At 39.4% G+C, this 23474-nt stretch overlaps 2 protein-coding genes across 3 annotated transcripts; one reads left to right on the top strand and one right to left on the bottom strand.

Moving 5' to 3' along the window:
- Positions 1–614: 614 nt before the first annotated feature.
- Positions 615–23430, bottom strand: LOC134659534 (pyridoxal phosphate phosphatase PHOSPHO2-like). Of its 2 annotated transcripts, XM_063515199.1 has the most exons (4): positions 23083–23430; positions 9757–9945; positions 1981–2199; positions 615–770 (listed from the first exon to the last, which is right to left on the bottom strand). In XM_063515199.1, the coding sequence occupies exons 1-4, from the start codon at positions 23224–23226 to the stop codon at positions 630–632; spliced, it is 693 nt and encodes a 230-aa protein (XP_063371269.1). In that variant the 5' UTR covers positions 23227–23430; the 3' UTR covers positions 615–629. The 2 variants fall into 2 exon arrangements, 1 of the variants encoding a protein (XP_063371269.1); XR_010097812.1 differs by lacking the exons at positions 1981–2199; positions 9757–9945; positions 23083–23430 and adding an exon at positions 1859–1970.
- On the top strand, positions 13906–17252 carry LOC134659517 (facilitated trehalose transporter Tret1-like). The gene is made up of 3 exons (XM_063515177.1): positions 13906–14041; positions 15181–15326; positions 16111–17252. The coding sequence occupies exons 1-3, from the start codon at positions 13936–13938 to the stop codon at positions 17236–17238; spliced, it is 1380 nt and encodes a 459-aa protein (XP_063371247.1). The 5' UTR covers positions 13906–13935; the 3' UTR covers positions 17239–17252.
- Positions 23431–23474: the final 44 nt, after the last annotated feature.

The raw sequence follows: 23474 nt of genomic DNA, 5'->3' as shown, positions 1-23474 counted from the left end.
GCTCATACTAAATGGCTGCATTTTAGGTTATTCTTTCCTGGTTCTTTTACAACGTAGTTTTCATTTCTGGGTGTAAGATTACAGAGTTTTTCTGGACGTCATCAAAGGGGCTACCGTGAAAACCGAATTTAACAAATTGGGGGGATCTTTCGCTTTCACTGCAATGAAGTCGTAATTTGAGTGACAGACAAAAATGCCCGCAATATGCGAAATTCGGTTTTCGCGGTAGCCCCTCAGGCGGTCTAGCATGAGTTGCGTTATCGCGCGCGAGTCCATACTTGAAGTCGCGCCACATAATAAATGAATGAATGAATAACAAATAAATGAATGAATGAATGAATAAATAATAGTACTAGGTACAGAACACTCACTCTCTAACAAAACGCGTCTGTCATGATCAGGACAGATATGGCCGCTAGGTGGCGACAGCGCCACGCGCGGCTTATGGCTAAGCCACCAAAATTGGTGTGGAACGGATGTACTTTTAGCTACCTGTAGCAAAGCGACCAATTCGCGGAGTGAGACACGCCTGGTCGCGCTAGATGTAGGTATGCAGTCGCGCGCGAGAAAGCAACTCATGCTAGACCGTCAGATCGCTATATTTCGTATACTAAGATTACTAAGCTATCCTAAGCCTGGATGAGTTTGTCCAGGATGGTATCACAGCTGTCCCAAGGCACCACCTTGGCTTTTATGTGGGGGGTTGAAGACGTGAGGGTCTTTTTTATTAAGTCGTCCAGAGGGTAGCCGCGGCGGGGGAACACGGTTGCCTGTGGGCAAAGGAGAAAATCAAAATAATATACTTAATCATATTTTTTTTATGATATAGAAGGCAAACGAGCAGATGGTAAGCGGTTACCGCCGCCCATGGACGGACATCCGTTTTTGGGTTCTTTCAACTCAGAATCACTAGCATATTCAATCCTGATGATAAAAAAAGTGTCCCAAAAATTTGTATGAAAATTGTACATTCCACTACGTCACGCCCATACAAGTGAAAATTTTTCTCAGACTATAACGTGACGTAATGGAATGGACATTTTGGGACATCTTTTTTTTAATAGCGGGATAGAGAATGCTGTCGATTCTGAGTAGAATGAGCCCAAGAATGTCCAGATCTGAAAAAATCAGTTTTTCGATATTTATTTTAGAAAAAGCCCAGAGGGAGTACGCTCTTTTCTTGCTGTTTTCTTTTCTTTTCATAATAATAATTTGAGCCTATATACGTCCCACTGCTGGGCACAGACTTCCTCTCATGCGCTAGAGGGCTTGGGCTATAGTCCCCACGCTAGCCCAATGCGGATAAAAATATGAAACATAAATATTGTTCAAATGGTGCAGAGCTCCAGTAAGTTGCTTCGAAATTGTACCTCAAAATGGGTGAAAATGGGGTTGATTTTTTTTAATGGCTATCATTCGGACGAGGTTTCAGGCTGAGGGTTATATTTATATTATTACCCTCAGAGTTAAAATTATTTCATCTGAGGTATGAATAATAAATTTCGGCCATTATGTATTTTCCGGCAACAGGTATCAATGTTCTTCATCATATTTGAGACACCACTCCGAGAGTGCAAGTGGCTTGCATAAAACTTATGATAAAATGCACAAGTTACTCAAATGAGCAGGTAAGTTAGCCGCATGACAGTAGTCGATCCTGATATCAGCGGCATAAGCATATAGTCGAGGACTGGCGCACCATTGGGCCAGTGCAAGTGACTTGCACAGATACTTACATGAGCGGGTAAGTTAGTAGCCGGACAATAGTCGTTCCTGCCGTCACCGGCATAGCATATGTTCGAGTATTGGTAACTTGCGCACCACTGGGTAAGCGCAAGTGACTTGCACTAATACTTACATGAGCGGGTAAGTTAGTAGCCGGACAATAGTCGTTCCTGCCGTCACCAGCGTAGCATATGTTCGAGTACTGGTGCCTTGCGCACAACTGGGCGAGCGCAAGTGACTTGCACTAATACTTACATGAGCGGGTAAGTTAGTAGCCGGACAATAGTCGTTCCTGCCGTCACCAGCGTAGCATATGTTCGAGTACTGGTGCCTTGCGCACCACTGGGCGAGTGCAAGTGACTTGCACAGGTTGGTGGGGCAGCGCGAGCAGGCAGTCTGCCGCATGCAGGGCTCGATGTATAACCGCCCTTGGTCCCAGAAGGCGCGGTTGGTAATCACAGCCTTTATGCAGTCCTGAAAAAAGTTTTTTGTATAATACTTAATAAGTTACCATCAAAACGGCATGGGTGCAGAGACAGATGTCATTTCACTACTATACATGCAAAATTGGTAAAATTGGTAAATATACGCGATATAATCCGTTCCAATAGTTTTATTTCATGAGTAACTATCGCGGTAACTGAAGACAATATTTTTTATAATGTGTTTATATATTTTTTGTATTGTTTTGTGTTTTTATATTTAACTTTTATTTTCATATTATTGTAAAAACCCTAGCCTAAGAAGGATGATGAATAAAATATTAATAAATCATATACAGATCTTCTAAATGAACACATAACATGGTGGTTTGATAACATGGTGTCGTGTCCAGTAAGTAAAATAAGTGCTCATACTTAAAGTTTGTATCAGGGATGTTGCGAATATTCACATGCGGATATCCGCATCCGCATCCGCAACCGCGGAATATCCGCATTATTTTCAACATCCGCATCTGCATCCGCATCCGCATAAAATCGATGCGGAGTTTAATGCGGATGCGGATGTGGAACAGGTCGGTACAGGAACGTCTTAGCATCGGCGTAAGTGCTAGACTGCTAGGTAATTTTAGTCATTAGCCAAAAAAAACTTATTAGAAATGAGCAGTCAAGCGTGAATGGGACTTAATATACGGAACCCTTATTGGAACGCGAGTCCGACTCGCACTTGGCCGGTTTTTTGAAATAAAAATTACTAAAATGTAATATTTGACGTTTTTTATGTACCTATCTTGACATCCGCATCCGCATCCGCGGATGTGAGCCTTTAAAAATCCGCATCCGCGGATGTCAAAAAATCGGCATCCGCAACATCATCATCATCATCATCTGTTTCAGACTCTGTATCTGTAGGTACTTAAATAAAAGTAAACAAACAATTTGCACATTTTCGGGTAGTTATAACAATTAATGGTTAACCGACCAATTACAAAACCGCCTGGATCAGTCACTGAACGAAACGTACATTATTTGATCGTGTAATGTTTTCTTCTACCCTCAACTGGCTTAAGGAGCCATTGGGGGTAGATTTTGTCTACTTTTATACCTAAAGATACAGAGTATATTAAGCGATCTGTGACACCTAGTCCCTAGACAGTACACACACTATATACACACGACATAACCTTGTCGTGATCACGCGTTTACTCGCCGTGACGTCATATCGAAACAAATGCTAACTTAATTAGAGTAGGCACGGGAAACGTACAAACAATACTTGACTATTTCTAGATCTTATGTGTTTGGAATAAGGTCGATGATTGGTTAGGAAACAAAACACGTTCTGAAAAGATGGTCATTTGCTTTTCTATGGTATGTATGGCGTCATATTTAGTTTCATTTCAAATGACGCGTTTCAGGGCACGATGAGTTATAGACCAAGAAAAGTCTGCAACGATTTGGATGCAGGTAAATTATGACGTATGAATAATCATACGTCATAATTTCATTTCATAGAAGTTTGACGTTTAAAAATAACACTTGCACTGCGAGTGCAATCAAAATTGTTGCTGATTCTAGTTTGAATCGAATTCTTACGAGTTTAGGTATACCTACAGTCCTACATACATAATTAAACACGAGTATACTCGTACCTACCGAGTGAAATATAAACGGAGCACAGAGTTCAGAAATTAAGAAATATAGTTAGATACTTTTGCCTGACTCGGGTTACCGTAGTCGGCAATACATCTATATGTAAATTGTGGAAAGGTTACAAGAGATTGGAAAGTTCCCGGAAAATTTATTGGTAATTAAGGAAACTTTCTCTTTAGGTAAAGGAAAATTTCGTCCCTATACAAAAATATGAGAAGTTTAAAAAAAAAATGTCAATGTGGCTTTCTTTTAACTTTCAGACGGCACGTCTGTTCTGCAAAGTTTTTAAACTTCTTTATTAACGCATACTTACAGCATGTTTTTCAAGAAAGTTATACACTATTATAGTTCGTTTTTAGGGTTCCGTACCCAAAGGGTAAAAACGGGACCCTATTACTAAGACTCCGCTGTCCGTCCGTCCGTCCGTCCGTCACCAGGCTGTATCTCACGAATCGTGATAGCTAGACAGTTGAAATTTTCACAGATGATGTATTTCTGTTGCCGCTATAACAACAACTACTAAAAACAGAATAAAATAAAGATTTAAGTGGGGCTCCCATACAAACGTGATTTTTGACCGAAGTTAAGCAACGTCGGGCGGGGTCAGTACTTGGATGGGTGACCGTTTTTTTGCTTGTTTTGCTGTATTTTTTGTTGATGGTGCGGAACCCTCCGTGCGCGACTCCGACTCGCACTTGGCCGGTTTTTTTTTAGCATTAGAAATAAGGTAAGCGATCTTGACAAGTCTTTTAATTGAAAAAAGCATTTTAAAAATCAGTAACTATTACTTATGAAAGCAGAAGAATATAAATGATCGTATTAGATTCATAATTGTTACATATTTGCCGTGACTTATTTTTAAAACGTGTTTCTCAATTAAAAGACACATCAAGATTGTTTGCCTTTTTTCTAATGCTAAAAAAAACGAACTATAAAGTAAGTACGAAAAAGGTATGTACATACTTACCTATCTACCAGTAGTTTTATCACACTTGAGAATTACACACACAATAGATACACTACAATAATAAACAACCCACAATAGTTCAATACCCTTGAGAACCAAACATAATGAAATTGTTATAAATCCCTAGTGGTTAGCGTGGTATTTACTATTTAGTGAGACTTACAAGCCAATTCGAGTTTTAGTTATTAGATTTGATTCTGATACGATACTGATCTGTCAGTGTTAAAAGTGTTCTTCAACCAAAAACGTCACTTTTGACACGTAGTTTCGCAAGTAGATTCGTTTCGTAATATAGTCTAAGGATTTCGACACCCTCGTATGTATAGCCCCAAGTTCACTTTCACCCTGTACATGTACAAAAGGACGTCTGACGTAAAGGGTGTATTATTCTGCTCGGTCGAGTGTCACTTAGCGACCACACCCTGTATCAGCTGCGAAGTGATTTTCCATCCATTAAACTTTCCATTATGAATAACAAGACTTAAGGTCGCTCGCGCGAATTTTCTTTGTTTCTTATCACTACAGAATCAGAAATTGTTTATTGCCTATTAGTGTTTACATCTTTCGGTTCCCGCAGGATTGTGTCAGCTAACTTGTGTCTAAAAAAGATCTGTGTAAGCTGAAGGTGTCATGTCACAAGTGATGAGTTGAAGATGTTAGTATTTGTGTTTCATATGTTACACTTTTATATTTTATTTTATTCTAAGAGGACGAGGAGCCGCCGCCCCGGGAGGCCAACGTCTCATGTATTTATTAATAGTATACTCTATTTCACCGATTCTTTTGTTTTTTAGTAGTGGGTTAAATTCTCCGTGCGCCAGGTAAGCGTCCCCAGGTGTGTTCAGTTATCACTACATAGTATAAAACAAAGTCGCTTCCCGCTGTCTGTCCCTATATATGCTTAAATCTTTAAAACTACGCAACGGATTTAGATGCGGTTTTTTTAATAGATAGAGTGATTCAAGAGGAAGGTTTATGTATAATTTGTTCACCCGTGCGAAGCCGGGGCGGGTCGCTAGTTATCTCCTAAATACAAAAAAACTATTTTTTTTAACACAAAGGAATCAATTAAATTAAGACTAGTTATTTGTGTGACTACTTGTCTAGCCAATTGTGTGATTCTAGATCAATTAACTATCCGCCTACGGCCTAGGCATCAAATGGATGCCGGCGTTTAATGAATTGCCTACGCGACTAATTATCTGGCTAATTTAACCAGATGGCTCCGATATATGTATAAAACATGAAAGTTAATATCGGCACAACGGGAAAGGCTTCACTTGCTACGCACTACGGCGTAGCACACGTAGCATGAAAATAGTAGCTACATTATACTGTAGAGGCTATAATGTAAGCCATACTGACAGTGAATTTTAGCCGGCCGAGCAGAAAGCAAGGCTCTTGCAAAACAAGAGGAATTATACCTAAAACGCTTTATTTTGGTGTTAAACCTACCTCTACCATAGAGAAAAAAATACATAGAGTGCTCACTCCATACATCAGTTTTAGTACCAAAAAGACTATTAGTATCTAGCATCGAGTAGCGGAACTATCAGTACTGCTACTTGACAATATACTATAGACATAGTTGAAAATGTTAAGTTCCTTGGCATACGTCTTGACTCCAAGTTAAACTGGGTACAGGAGCTGGAAGCTATTGAAAACGTAATTAATTCTGCGTGCTACGCCTTGAGAAGCCGCAGAGACGAAATTAGTGTAGTACAACTAAAAATAGTATATCATGCTCTAATTGAATCGAAATTGCGGTATAGCATTATGTTCTGGGGTAACAGTTTCAGATATAACGTGAACAGAGCTCTAATCGCTCAAAAAAGGGCTGTAAGAACCATATTTCGAATTCCACCGTGGGTCTCTTGTAGGCAATATTTCCTTAACCCTTTGACCGCCGTTGGCATGTATACAAGACAACGATAGAACGATACACTGGCGCCGCTGTCTTGTATACAAGACAAAAATTCAACCGCTCGGTAAATGTGGAAAAAATATCAATTATTTTTTTTTACACTCATGTTAATGTTTTAGGTCCTTGTTTAAAAAAAAAATTGCATTTATTGCAGCTATAGAAATCCATTCTTTTATAATAAGGCTCTCAAAAAAATTGCTCCAGATTTCAACGTTTTTCTTGTTCCTCGTCGCCGTTGTCCTGTATACAAGACAGCTAGGGATGGGAATGTTAACTCGATATGAGAATATTAAAAATAAATATCAAATCGCAAATCTGGTTTTATTTAAGCATTTGAACACTTGTTAAATGCCAATTGGTCGTAACTAGTAACTAGAATACGTAAAACGAGACGAGAGAGACAGGCATTAACTATAGCTGAAGTTCAGGGAGTCAGAGTCAGACAAGTAAATCTGTCCTCGTGGTTTATTTGCAGAACAAAAGATTCATTTTAAGATGATAGTGTAGTGGGGGGTGATACCCTGCAGTGACCGCTTCGCACAAGAATGGTCCAGGCGGACGCTAGGACTATATAGTCAGTGTCGCCTAACTATGAGAATGTTATATATTTGAAATTGACGAAAAATTGTCATGGTATGGAGGATGTAATACGGGAACTGAGAAGCTCATCTAAGGAACATGTCGAATATGAAACATGCATTCCCGAACATTTCCGATCCCCACCCTTTTCCAATATTATTGTTCTTCACTCATTGACAATTCAATTAACCCACGTGCAATTTTCCCCAATGCAGTTCCGGTACTTACATTTATATTATCGACACACGATGCGCGGCTCTAACGTTACGCTTATAAAGTTTACGTACCGACAAGCGCTTACGCCGTTGACCTAGAGACTATTATTACTTAATTCGCGCGGAAACAGTCCTTGTCGGTCTGCACTGCGGACAGTCCATGCGCGCCGTTGTCTTGTATAAACGACTTCTTGTACAGCCTAGTGCGGTGATATTACGTCATGAATCGATATTGTTTAGTGGTTGTTTTTAATGATAAAGACCTTTATTTTTAACATTATTACTATTTGCAATCCCTAAACTTTTTATTAGTTGTTTACTTAAAATTTGCTCTGGCGTGTGAGTGAGCGTCTTTGCGGACTAGGTCCGGCGGCCAAAAGGTTAAGCTTGGTATACTTACGATGCCCTGCTTATATGTACACATACTGCTTACGGAACTTGTCAAACACAAGAAAAGATTCGAAACGGATGAAGAAGAGGAACTGCGTTTTCTCACACGAACTAAAAATTTGAAAATAAATTTTCGCCCTACTTCAAAAATTGAGGAGCACTGTGTGAGACATCAGGCTGTTAAGTTATTTAATAAACTGCCTCAGCATTTGAAAAATATTTCAGAGTATACTATCTTTAAGCAAAAACTGAAGCAATATTTGTTAAGAGGTTTCTTCTATAGCTTGGATGAGTTATTTAATACTGATTTAGTTTAGTTATAGTGTATAAGTTGTTCATAAATGCCATATTTGATCTCATTATGTATAACGTGAATATTGTCCTAAAATGTGTTATTAGTAAGTAAGTATTTTGTCTAAAAACGAATATGATAATTGTTAGGTATATTATTTCCAAAATGTTACCTATTTTATTTTACTTCAAACACAATCTTGTATTGTTGATGAATAAATATGATATATGATATGACAATAGATGTAGCATCGACCGGAAAGTCTTATGCTGTAAGACTTTCCGGTCGGTGCTACATCTATTGTCAAGTAGCAGTACTGATAGTTCCGCTACTCGATGCTAGATGTAGACACTGAAATTAATAGTCTGAACTGATGTATGGAGTGAGCACTCTTGTCTTACTTATTTCTCTATGCTCTAACTGATGTGTGACAGCCAATGTTGTACGAATAGGGATGATGACACATGTTGAATTTTATAACAAAATCTAGTAAAATAGATAGCATACAAGCAATTTATCACAATAATGTGGATATTAAAATAAAATATTGAAAAATTACAAAAATACAGGACCTGAAAGTTTCGAAATTTAAGTTTTTTTTTTACTTCCAAAAACGATAAAAGTAAGGGTACCTACCATTCGATTCTTTACATTTCATCCAAAAAAATATTGTATAGCAACTCTATATACATAAACGCAATATTTCACCGACAAAAACGCAATTTTCTTGTTTTGTCCATACTACAAGATGGGCTCCCAGAGACCTTGACGTCACGTTCCCTTGCCGTTTTGTACTTATAGGGTGTTTCGCGAGTGAAGTGCGACTGTCGGCTTTTGACTACAATTTCTGACTTTTGTGTTACTTTAATGCAATGGGTCGCATATATAGACATTTGATCCTAAAAACAAACCCGATCGATTGATAGGTACCATAAATGAAAATTAATCATGTAGCCTATATACCCGTTAGCGCCACTTGCAGCATCCCACTAACCCGGAGTTAATCAGTTAAACCTGGAGCTACCATGGTTCCGAATACAATTTGACACTGGGTTAATGGTTTAACGGGTTAACCCCGGGTTACTGGGATGGTGCAAATGGCGCTTAATGTCCTAAAACGCTTTATTTTCGTGTTAAACCTACCTCTAACTAATGTGTGACAGCCAACGTTGTACGAATACTGTGTTCGCGTCGGTGAGAAGACTATATGCCAGCCAGCCTTCAACATGTGTATACAGCCCGGGGTCGGTCTATATTCGTCCAATTCTAACATATATTATATGCGTAAGCATATAGCGTACAGCGAGTAACTTTTAGTAGTTTTTACTACATCCTTTTCAATCTAACCTCTAAGTGCTATGAATTTTCAGCGGTTAGCTACAGTCGTAGTCGATAACATGGGTTCGACGAATCTCGCAGATTGATTGTTAGACGGCCGAACCGAGGCGAGGCCTATACGAGACACGAGGCTAAATGCACTGAAATTCGCAGATTGATTGGTAGACGGCCGAACCGAGGCGAGGTCTGTAAGAGACACGAGGCTAAATACGCATACATTTAAGTTAAATTACCTCTAACTGATGTGTAGACAACCAGTGCTGTACGAATACTGTGTTTGCGTCAGTGAGTAGCACTATATGCCAGCCAGCCTTATGTAAAGCTTTCAACATGTGTATGCAGCCTGGGGTCGGTTTCATGGAGGCTATCGCGCTGAGGACGTCCGCCTCTCGGAGGCCAGCAGAGTAGGCGTGCTCGAATACCTGGAATAAAAAGTTAAGGTTATCTGACAATTTCCTGTATACTTATTTCTAGGTCGGTAATTAGTAACGAGGGTTACGGCCCGATTCGAACTTTAAGATACGCCAGTTAATAGATCTAGAAACGATACGGATTAGCAGCGTCAAATATGAGGTTTCTTCAAACAAAAACGTCACTTTTGACACTGACACATCTAATCCATATCGTTTCTAGATCTATTAATTGACGTATATACCTTAAAGGTCGAATGGGGCAGTAAGTACTTAGCATCCATATCTACTTATTGTATTGCGAATTGTCATTGTCAGGTGACAAAGGGTTGGGCGTCTGCCATTTATATATACCTAAGGTCACAGTAAAAAGGTTAAAGGTGAAAAGGTTATCTAGTAATCCACTGAAACCTATTTACAAATGAACGCAAAGAATTTTGCTAATGCGTGGGTGGTGGGTGAATCTAAAGGGAATAAATGTATATAGTATGTATGTATGTATTGTGTGTATAAAGTAAAGTAAAATAATGTTTTCAAACAATTTTCGCCCTTTTATTCAAAGTTTCAAGTCGAGTCAAGAAGCCAAATAATAGTCACCTATTGAAAAAAACATTTATCTACAATAAAGTATCAATGGTCGATATCAAAACCAAAAAAAAAAAGGAATAGAGTGAATTTGGAAAATGATTTAATCGTCTGCGTGTCGCGGCAGGAACCGCGGTTTAGCGGAACCAAATTAGTCAAAATGAAACAACCTCATTCTTCACACTGAATACAGTTAAACCTTTACTTTTAAAATACAGTTTACCTATCTAATAATGATTTGTTTTATTAATACCTACATTAACGACCTTTAAAATTTAAATTTTAAAGGATTGGATTATTTTTAAGTTTAAAAAATGAAATTGCTTTCTATAAGTTTCTCTCAAAGCTGAACTTCGCGACCCACACTTTGGAAAACACTGATTTACATAATTAAATACCATAATTTTTAAATAAACAGTTATTGATTAAAGTGTCACCGTTTGAGGAGTACAATCTATGTTTTAATTATTTGCTCGTGTTAAAGGCCACACCCGCTAGGTATATAGAGGTACTAAAATACAAATGATCTTCCTCGCGTTATCCCGGCATTTTGCCACGGCTCATGGGAGCCTGGGGTCCGCTTGACAAGTAATCTCAAGAATTGGCGTATACACTAGTTTTTACGAAAGCGACTGCCATCTGACCTTCCAACCCAGAGGGGAAACTAGGCCTTGTTGGGATTAGTCCGGTTTCCTCACGATGTTTCCCTTCACCGAAGAGCGACTGGTAAATATCAAATGATATTTCGTACATAAGTTCCGAAAAACTCTTTGGTACGAGCCGGGGTTTGAAACCAAAATACTACTAAATTAATAACTACTTAGCTTAAATCTATAAGTGTAAGGCCTGAGCATAGGCCTGAGTAGACGCTCGATGCGGAGCGTTCGGCGAGGCGTGCAGCGTGGCGTCGGGGTCAGGAGTAATTTGAACAGCGTGCACTAAGGCCGCTCCTATACGTTTGCATTTGTTTAACATGCACGCCGCACGCCCCGCCCCGCTGCACGCCCAACTCGAGCGTCCACTCAGGCCTTACACTAATAGGGTCCTGAGGCATTGTACCAAGGATGCTGGCGGCATTTCCTCGCTTTATCGCAATGCTGAATACGTTGGCCAGCTCTTCGGTCACCAGTTACGTCAACCAATCGCTTCGCGATTTCTGCAGACAACTTGTGCGCGCTGGGACATTTATATATGCACTCGTAATATTGGGGTTCCGTACCCAAAGGGTAAAAACGGGACCCTATTACCAAGACTCCACTGTCCGTCTTTCCAATTGTCTGTCTGTCTGTAACCAGGCTGTATCTCTCTCATGAACCGAGCTAGACAGTTGAAATTTTCACAGATGATGTCTTTCTGTTGCCGCTATAACAACAAATACTAAAAAGTTATTTTAGTAGTACCTAATATGTGTATATGTGTAGCCATAAGACAAATAATTGTGAAACACGCCAGATTTCAGGGAAGTGCTCTGTTTATGTGCTGTGACGTTACTTTTGCGTCAAGGAATGGTCCAAGTCATATAAGAAAGGCGGGAAAGGAAGGTCATTTTACGTATTTATTAATATCTTATTTATAATCTCACACAGATCAACCTAGTCCCAAACTAAGCAAAGCTTGTACTATGGGTACTAAGGCGACTAAATAGATAACATCAATAACTCAGGAACAAACTCGTGATGAACACACAAATAAATACCCCTACCGGGATTCGAACCCGAGACCTCCAGCTTCGTAGGCAGGGTCACTACCGACTATAGTCTATAATTTTAGGTACCTATTTAAAAAAGGGTGAACAAAATCTACCCTCAAATGGCTTCTTAAGCCAGTTGAAGGTAGATGAAAATATTAGGTACATGATCAAATAATGTAGGTTAAAGTCAGGTCGTTCAGTGACAGATCCAGGTGGTTTTGTATTTGGTTGGTTAATCAATAAATGTTATAACACTTATAACTACCCGAAAATGTACAAATTGTTTGTTTACTTTTATTTAAATAGGTACCTAAAGATACAGAGTATAGGCTAGGAGGCCGTTAGGTAATATGGCCGTATGGTGACGTATTTAGTTTCCGAAATTACAAAAAAATCCACATGGAAAATCAGTAAGTATTTAGTTACTTTTTAATCAGGCAGGTAGGTAGTTTATTTAATCAGTAGTTAGTAGGTGTTTTTTTTTTGATCAGAAGTTTCTGACATTTTGAGTGGAGAACGAAATTCTACATTTTCAAAATTGAGACTCATATTTTTCTTATTAAATTTTCAGAAATATGCGAAATATTTTCCAGCTACTTGGAAACTTTTCGTAATATGTATGTCTTTTTACTAAATTGAGTCTATAAAATAAATAGGTACACAATTACTGAAATTCGAAACAATGCTCTACGTCTACACAGTAATTGCCCCTACCAAGATTCAAACCCGGGACCATCCGCTGCACTACCGACTATAGGCGTCCGAGTCATTAATACACTTATTAACAAAGAAAACCGGTGACTACATATGAGTCATTATTTACAAAAGGACCCGTTATATTGGTATTTAGACTTAGAGGATATAACCAAACGGAGACGCCATGTCTGTAATTTTCGGTACAAAATAGTCTGCCGATTTTTTCGGGGGAGGGGCAGGTCAAATGTATAGGTAACGTAAAAAAAGCCATGTTAGATAAACGTCAGCCATACAATGTGTATGACCATTGGCCGCCTACTTTCGACAGAGGGGAACGCCAGTTAATGGCTACTCCGTTTGGTTATATCCTCTTAAGTTTAGAGTACAAACGTTGATAATTAGTAATTACTTATTGAAACAATGTAACCTCCTTTATACATTTTGAACCTTGTATTCTAGAAGTTATAAAGTTATAATTTAGAATTATTATCTAGTGCAACACTGTTAAGGACATAAATTAAGAGATAGATAATTATATAAATAAGATTATCAGATTTAAATACTCGTAGTGACATAACGTGTCAATATGTGAGACTGAATAGATGTCTCGCTATATTAAGAGCAGCTTAGTAAAAATAGAAAGTTAAAAAATAATAGAGTTATAAAATGACAGAACAGAGAAGATTTACTCCGTTTATGAGACAAGTAAATGATTTATTTTTGTGGTTTTTGTGGCTCGTAGGATTTATATCGTAAACAGTTAAATGGGACACTATACAGTGTGGCTAAAAATAACTTTCAGCTGTTTAGTGTTGTCAAAATTCGAGTCATTATCTTATCTGTGGTCGTGCACGCAAAGGGACAATGCTGAGCCGAACGGAGCCAAGTTTGCCCGAAGTCAGGAGTGTCTCCCCACTGCCTGAACCGCTGTCAAACTTCGGTTTTCTAGGAAGTTTCCTTTCTGTACGGTAGTACTATTATTTATTCTGTGGTTTTGTCAGTGCTTGGTGACCGCAGCCGTCAGCATAAACATGGTCGGCTTCGGCTGCAGCACGGGTTACTTGGGCATCATGCTGCCGCAGCTGCAGCAGCCGGGTTCCACCATCACCGTCACCAAGGAACAGGCTTCTTGGCTAGGTCAGTTAATTCTACCGTCCTTATTTATAAGAAAAGCTGAACTGACATTGTGTGAAAAGTCAAAAACAGGCCTTCGAAATAAATATTCGTATAGCTATACCTTTTAAATTTAAGGTACTTAATTGCCAGTTCGGTTGCAATATACTACGATACTACCCAATCATCTTGCTATTAAAATGACAGATCGGCTGAAGAAATGAAAACAAGGATTATAAAACTAAACTAAGGACACCAAGCACGAATAATTTCATACACTGACACGCCATTTTCTATCTCTATCGCTATCCCTTTTTTTTTTTAATACCACATTGGTGGCAAACAAGCATACGGGCCGCCTGATGGTAAGCAGTCACCGTAGCCTATGGACGCCTGCAACGCCAGAGGTGTTACATGCGCGTTGCCGACCTTTTTTTAAAAACCTGTACACTCCTTTTTTGAAGAACCCCATACCGTAGACCCTCGGGAAAACCTCGGAAGGGAGCTCATTCCACAGCCGGAGCGTCCGCGGGAGGAAATTCCTCTTAAACCGCACAGTACGCGACCATTTAGGTTCTAGGGTGTGTGGATGAACACCCTGCCGATGGCGAGCGGTGCGGTGATAGAAAGCTGCCGTTGGCATCATGTCAAACAATTCTTCAGAGCACAGCCCATTGTACAAGCGGTAGAACACACATAAGGAGGCAAGGTCTCTCCTCAGACTTAAAGGTTCAATACCGCTTGTGAGTTTGGGATCATCGACGATTCGTACAGCGCGCCTTTGGATTGAGTCGAAGGGTCCAAGCTGGCATCCAGGTGCTCCTGCCCAAAGGTGACAGCAGTACTCCATATGGGGTCTGAATGCGCTGGCACAGTGGAAATACGCTGGCATAATCGGCGAGACAGCAATATAATTATGCGCGTGCGACAGAGATAGTAAATGGCGTGTCAAATTTTTCGTGCTATTGGCAAGGTGCGAAGTCGGTGGAGGGGAAGTGGCGCTGATCGTCACAAACACAGGTAATCTTATGGAATGTCCGACATTAGTACTAGCGGCAGCCACTTGAACCAATTTTACTCCATAAGATTTAACGTAAAAAGTCCGACAAAATGAGGGCAGCACCAGTCGTGCACCTAGCGAATATGTTTTTACACGTTTTCAGTGTCAGTGGGAGCAATGACATTGGTCTTCGGCACCTTCCTGGTGCCATCAATAATGTCGCGCGCGGGGCGGAAGGTTGCGCTCTACCTGGTCTCCGTAATCTCGATCCTAGCCTGGTTCGCCTACATCCTGGCTACGAGCTATGAGGTATACTAACTTATCAGTCCCGTGCAAATTTCCCCATCACACCCTTCTCTAAACGCCTTAGGAAGGCGCATAGCAACATCTACCTATCTGATGATGATTGTCACACGATTGAAAGCTTTTTTTTTGTCTTTTGGCTTTTACTTTCATCTGCCATCGGCTTTCTTATATGTAGTTCGTTTTTTTTAGCATTAGAAATAAGGTAAACAATCTTGATGTGTCTTTTAATTGAAAAACACATTTTAAAAATAAGTTACGGCAAATATGTAACAATTATGAATCTAATACGATCATTTATATTAATAGTTTAGTATAAGTAATAGTTTTTGATTTTTAAAAAGCGTTTTTCAATTAAAAGACATGTCAAGATCGCTTACCTTCTTGCAAGTTCTTTCTAATGCTAAAAAAAACGAACTATAGCCATAATCAGATTGTACGAATTATATACGTTTGAAGGCAGCGGCTTCTATTTTATAAAGCAGAAGGTACTGGATTCGTGGTGATTTTGTAATGAATTTCCCAAACTTTTTTAATTAAATACACATACTGACCAGTTTCAACTCTCATGTCACCCGATGGAAAGTTTTATCCTTAGCATGCTGGTCATTGCACAAATCAAATTTTATTTCTATACCTACTCTTTGCAAAGCGGGCCACGTTGTTTACACACACACACATGCACCGAATTCGATTGTATTTTAAACCGCTTTCAAGTCATTTTCGCACTTTAAGGTAACTATTTTTATTCCCTTTATCAAGTTGGCTACTTATCTTCATGCCCTTTCAGGTGCTGCTACTAGGCGCGATGGCCAACGGTTTCTCATTTGGCATGTTCGCGCCGCTGCGCTCCATCTACATCGGCGAGTGCTCCAGCCCGCGCTACCGCGGCGGCCTCCTCACCACTTGCGTTGAATCTCAAATCTTTGGCGTCCTATTCGTCCATCTCACTGGATCACTTATCAGCTACAAGTTAACTGCTATCTGCTCTATATCATTCCCTGTTATCAGTCTCCTCTTGATTATTTACTCGCCCGAATCTCCGAGCTGGCTCGCAACGAAAGGTCAATACGATAGATGTGGAAAGAATTTCATATGGTTAAGAGGAGAAGAAGAAATGCCTGAGCTGAAGAAAATGATAGAAACAGTCCTTTTGCCAACAACTAAAACAAATCAAAACAAGGTTAAAGAAATTATAGCAGTTGTAAAGAAGAAAGAATTCTGTAAGCCAATTCTTCTCATGTTTGCCTTGTATATTATGCTTACATGTGCAGGAGGACTCTTAATGGCTGTGTATGGAGTAACGATCTTAGAATCGCTGATGGGTCCCGAAGTTAACGCTAGTATCTGGATGGTCGCTTTAGATTGTCTGAGGGTCCTTTCTACTGCTATCGCAGTTTTGGTGATAAACAAAGTAAAGAGAAGGAAAATTCTGTTTAGCGTTGGGTTTTTCTGTGTTGGAAGCCAATTGTGTATGGGCGCTTACGTGTTTGCAAGAAGCAATGGTTATTTGCTCTTCGATTCATGGATACCTGGTACGTTAATCAGCGTGCAAATGATGTCGGTATCTATGGGAATGCAACCACTGCCAGGTGTTATAGCCGGTGAAGTATATCCATTGCAACACAGAGGTCTTTCAAGCAGTGTTGGTTTGATAATGCTGAGTATATCTGCATTTGCGGTACTTAAGGGTTATCCGAGTTTAGTATCAGTGATAGGTCTGGGAGAAAGTTACTTTTTGTTCTCTGGAATTATAGCAGCATGTCTGGTGGTTGCGTGGGTGCTGCTTCCGGAGACGAGTGGTCGAACCCTGCAGGAAGTGGAGGATCACTTCCGGGGTCCACTGTTAAAGCTTGAAGGTGAGAAGCAACCGTTAACGCATTCGGTGACAGCCAGCTACTTGTCCATACACGAATGACGATGTGTGTGTGTTTATGTGCAGCAGTCGTTTTACCTACATATCAAATATAAAGGATGTATAGTTAAGGCATCGTTAACATTTTTTTCTACTCGTCGACTGCAATGCTTGAATTAAGACTTCGTATACCAAAGTGAAATCGTATACTTTTTTCACTATGGGACCCCAACTCAACTATAATATTCATTTCGATACAGTTTAGGCAACTATAATATTCATTTCGATACAGTTTAGTCAACTATAATGAAATTGACCAATCGAAAGCTCGGAGCAAGTACCAGGGCCTCATGAGTTACGAGAAGGTGTCGTTGACCAACCGGCCGGGGGCGCGGGGCGCGGGGGCCGGGTCGCGTACGAGTATGAAGGTATCGCGGCTGTTCGCGCATCTTAGCTGTATACTTTTGGTTTTTTTACCTACATATATGATTCTTCTACTAGTTTTAAGTATTTTTTTTGTTGACTCGTAGAAAAAGTATTGTATACAATAGTGATATAATCAAGCTTTTCAATCTCGTACCTTCCTTAGGCAACACAGCAAGCTTCGTTGCCTAAACACGGTACTCGACTGAAAAGCTCTCCATTATATCACGATTGTATAAAATACTATTGTAAATCGGTGTTGTGAACTTTAACGAAATTGTCTAAAATATAACAATGTGGTTTAACTTGTTTACTTGGTGTAATATAATTTAATCCGTTTATAATGACAAGCATAACAACAATAATCACAAGAATTACATTAATAAACGAAGCTATTTTAAATAAATGACGTAATTTCGTGCATAAATAAATAGGTATATAGTTTAACCTGCCTTGTAATATACTGTCAATGGCAACGAATTTTGCAGGAAAATATAGCTACCTAAATATAACGTTAAAGGTGGGAACAATAGTGCCACCTTATTAATTGCTACGTTTATGTTAATGTGTAAGTAACCACCTATCTTCGGCATACACATCATATTATAAAATTTATAAAGCACACTTGTCTAAAAACGCCCCGCTTCCGCTTATCCCTTCCACCCTGACCCCTATTCATTGCCAACGCGACCGCGGCAAGGCCACGCGTGTTGGGCCACATCCAAGCGTATTCACACTTATGGCCCAACTAGTATAAACACGCTCTCTTATTCCTTATAGTTAGTATGAAGCTAGGGGTCATCTTACACTGCAAGATCTCTAGTCACTGGCCAATGGGAATGCAAAGCCAGGGCTTTCCTATCGCGAAAACGAAATCACTTGCTATTTTACAGTGTATCTATACCGCACAGGTAGAAATGCCAAGATGTCACATGTCGGTCACGTTGGCAACTCCTATTATGTCATGTGCTCCTGGTAGGGAATTCTGTAGCTACTTTTACGTACACCCTCGAAATTACTTGCTATTTTACAGTGTATCTATACTGCACAGGTAGAAATGCCAGAAATGTCACATGTCGGTCACGTTCGCAACTCCTGTTATGTCATGTGCTCCTGGTAGGGAATTCTGTGGCTACTTTTACGTACACCCTCGAAATTACTTGCTATTTTACAGTGTATCTATACTGCACAGGTAGAATGCCAGAAATGTCACATGTCGGTCACGTTCGCAACTCCTGTTATGTCATGTGCTCCTGGTAGGGAATTCTGTGGCTACTTTTACGTACACCCTCGAAATTACTTGCCATTTTACAGTGTATCTATACTGCACAGGTAGAAATGCCAGAAATGTCACATGTCGGTCACGTTCGCAACTCCTGTTATGTCATGAGCTCCTGGTAGGGAATTCTGTAGCTACTTTTACGTACACCCTCGAAATTACTTGCTAAGGTGACAATAGCTTGCGCATCGATCGCCATCGAATAGCTTTGTGTCTATCACTCTTCCTTATTAGTGTGACAGTAACAGTTGCGTTTCGTTCGCTACGTAGCGTTACCGATTGGCATTTAGCGTCTATCCAGGGGTCACCAAATGGCGGACCCCAGTCCGCATCCGAACCGCCGAACTATTTTATTCTTTTGCTTATTTAATAAAGTCAAGGAGAAACGGACTTATTTTATTTTAAGAACCGGACCCCTGAAAAAACGAATTGGTGACCCCTGGTTCACCTAGACCCCTAGATTCCCGTCATTTCATGGAATTTGGCGTCAAATGGAAACGGCTGAGAGCGTCATGAAATTTTACTGTAGCTTAACCTCGTAAGACACACCATATAAAGTTTACTAACTTTTAATTTGAACCTTATTCTATATGTAAATTAGAGCAAATTTATTTTGTTTTAAAAAGCAATGAAACAAAAATGCAACTTTATTTGGTTCATGAAAGGTTCAAATTAGATTTCTCGAATATGTATGAACATTGTATTGTACATTTAGTCTCAGGAGGGTAAAACCAAATGTCGATGAATAAGTTGTCTTGGTCAAGTTTCGGCGTAATGAACTAGAAAAATCGAACCTTCGCTGTCGGGAAAAATCTAGTTTCGGCCGGAGACTATTAATCGCCTAGAAATCCTAGAATACGTGAAACAGATTGGAAGCGTAATGATGACCGAATATCATTCCACGTGTTTAAGAGATGATACTCGTGATACACCTGTAGACCACTCTTAGCCCCAATTATCTTACTCATGCTAAACTACAGCCTGAGTCAGTTTCCCGCCATTTCATCATTACCGTGACGCTATATTTAAATATGGAATTCAACGATATAATGAAAGACTATGATAACATGACTATGATGTGATGATATGATATGTAGTAGATATTTCTGAACGCGAAACAAACTAAACATAATAAACTAGAGCAGTGGTTCCCAAAGTTGACTAGACTCTGACCCACCTAACATTATTGGTAAAACGCTCAGATTTCCTAGAAGTTTCAGGGCACACTCAATATATTCACTCGCGAGCCAATTTGGCAAATGCTGAACTTGATAAGTACCAAACCTTCCGTTTCAGCGACAATCCAGTTTCCGTCGCCTAGAATACATCAATAATATTGGAAGCGTAATGATGACTGAATATCATTCCACGTGTTTAAGAGATGATACTCGTGATACACCTGTAGACCACTCTTAGCCCCAATTATCCCGCCATTTCATCATTACCGTGACGCTATATTTAACCTTTTAACCGCCAGTAAGTTTTGATCGAGCGTGCTCGTGTCGCCACCGACAGTAATTGTACCACGCAGAGTAAGGCATAGTTACGGGAGTTATAAATGTGCTGTAAAAACCAAATCAGATCTTTGTCTTATTTATCAGACTGTGGCGAAATGAGCTCGATTTGTAATGGCGGTTAAAGGCTTAAATATGGAATTCAATAATATAATGATTATGACGACCTATGAGCTGGCGCATTTTTTGCTCAAAAACTCAGCCTCACTGTGCAGAGAGGGAACGCGGCCAGTGTCGCGGACAATGCTTCAGGCTAATTTAGGGTTACATTTATGATTTATTTATTTATTTTGTTATTTAATCTCTGTTTTAATAAATTAAAATATAATGAAAGACTATGATAATTAGACTGTAGCAGATACTTCTTAATGCGAGGTGTAGGGATAGAGATATTATAAGTGTCTCTATTTAGAAAAGTATTAGAGGATAGAAATGTAGATTTTTCCGCTAAATATTGTTGCTGAATGTACCAATGATTACATGGAGTTTGCTGCGCTAATCTCAGCTTCCAAGTTATCCATTAGCCGTTATCATAATCATATCCTTGACCTTCGCTGATAAGGATCGTGATAATGATAATATTTTTACGGTTAAGGTTTTGCGTATGGTTATTAGGATTCCGTACCCAAAGGGTAAAAACGGGACCCTATTACTAAGACTCCGCTGTCCGTCCGTCTGTCACCAGGCTGTATCTCACGAACCGTGATAACTATAGACAGTTGAAATTTTCACAGATGATGTATTTCTGTTGCCGCTATAACAACAAATACCAAAAACAGAATAAAATAAAGATTTAAGTGGGGCTCCCACAACAAACGTGATTTTTGACCGAAGTTAAGCAACGTCGGGCGGGGTCAGTACTTGGATGGGTGACCGTTTTCTTCTTGTTTTCTTGCTTATTTTTTTTCTTGTTTTGCTCTATTTTTTGTTGATGGTGCGGAACCCTCCGTGCGCGAGTCCGACTCACACTTGGCCGGTTTTTTTGACTATTAAAGGAGGATTATGCTAAATATTGTTATTAGGCAAACAGAATTTGTAGCTTTATTAACCGACTTCGGGATTTCAAAAGGAGGTTCTCAATTCGGTCGTTTTTTTTAATTATTTTTTTGATGGAAAGTAATCTTTACTCAAAGAAAGTAATACATATTGATTGGTCCCAATATTGTCAAAACCCAGTTCTGGTGATGGGATCCATGAGAAATCGAGGGAGCTCCTCAAATCTTTTTTTTTTTTTTAAGGCGATAATAATCATTTATTTACAAACAAGATATATACAGTGGTATTACTAAAAGAAATTAAAAACTAGCTTAAATCTAAAATAGGCCCTTGAGGCATTGTACCAAGGATGCTGGCGACATTTCCTCGCTGTATCGCAATGCTGATACGTTGTGCGAGGTAGCCAGTTCTTCGGTCACCAGTTACGTCAACCAGACGCTTCGCGATTTCGATTAAAAATTGACAATTTATGAAGTAGAACTGCCGATGACGATCAGAACGGAACATTTCGACGACACATGTGTAGTTCTCGTTTGGTGATTTGTCCTCTTCGTTATGTTTGTTAAACAAATTAAATTTTGGAAGGTGGCCAGTAGACGATTTACCCTATAATATATTTATTTTGTATTAATGAACAGTTTCACAGTTCTCTACCGGGTGGGTGTGTAAACTCGGCATACCTATTAAAAGATTGCAAAGCACCTATTTCGGTTATTCTTGGAAGTGGAACTTCTAGCAATATTTAGTTTAGGCAAGTATCATAAGTATGGATAGCAGTTTTATTAGTTTTGGCTCACGGGAAATTTCCTCGATGACATAATCTATCATTCATAAGTTTTATAGGGATGGACGCCGCGGTATCGCTAATTTATTTGTTTTTAAACGACTTTAAAAAAAACCGGCCAAGTGCGAGTCGGACTAGCTTTCCAAGGGTTCCGTACATTAAGTCCGACTCACGCTTGACTGCACATTTCTAATAGAAAACCTGTCATCTATTTTGTGTATTTTTTTTCAAAATTTTAAGCCTAGTAGTTTCGGAGATTAAGGGGAGGGAGTGGTCGGACAGACAGACGGACAGACGCACGAGTGATCCGATAAGGCAGTGGTTCCTAACCTGGGTATTTGCTAGAAATTATTTCAAATTGGAGTGGGGAGTAGTAATAGCGTTTGATCTGCTTTCTTAATACGTTATTAATTTTTGTATCTGCAATGGTTTTATTTTTACTTAAATATTTAATGTAATACTTTTTTCCGACTCCGCCTTATATGGGGTGCCGATGCTGCAGTGTCTCTATAAGCATTCGACAATGTGCATTTAATGTTATCCCGCTATTGCAAGTCTTTACAATCCTTAACATTGCTATCAAGGTTCGGTTAATATGTACATAAAAACCCTGCATACTATAAATAAATCTATAAAAAAATCAACTCAGGATAAATTTCTGTTAAATATATTAATGTGATTTCAACTTCCTCCTTTTTAAAAGTTTTTTTTTTTAGTTTAGTTAATTTACCTCATATTATGAAACATCAGCTGCTTCATTTTTTTTTTATACCTTGCAGGCTATAGGCAAGTGTTTATGCCAATAATGTGTAGACATAACCAACATAACACAAAAGAATTTTCTATAAAAAGCTTAATTAAGAAAACAAAGTGAAAAAAGTTTCTCAATAAAAAAAATGCTTATTACTTACATCGCTCATGTACGGCGTCCAATCACGATTTTCAGACTCCCATTCTGGCGGAGGCTGTTTTTCCCTCAATTTCTCTATCACAACGGCATCCGAGTCGTTATCGACTATAGTACGATCGAAATCGAATACTGCGAGGGAGGCCATCTTGTGACGTGCACACAACACGGTGGTCGCGTGGAGACTGCGGCGGGGCTCCAGGGCCAAGCTTTTATAAGGCGCGCGCAACTTTTCACGCCATGGCCCTTTGCAAATTTTCCTTCTTTCAGCCAGGGTTTGGTTTTTAGGAGCTTCAGCTACGGAGCTTAAGCGGAATTGTATTTTATGTCCTAAACTCCATATTTTCCTATGGTTTTCATGTATTTTTAGTAAAATATTAGTGTAGACTTTGAATT

Source organism: Cydia amplana, chromosome 25 (genome assembly GCF_948474715.1).
Source record: "Cydia amplana chromosome 25, ilCydAmpl1.1, whole genome shotgun sequence".
NCBI lineage: Eukaryota > Metazoa > Arthropoda > Insecta > Lepidoptera > Tortricidae > Cydia > Cydia amplana.
The sequence above is the reverse complement of the archived record's forward strand: the minus strand, read 5'-3'. Positions and strand labels throughout refer to the sequence as shown.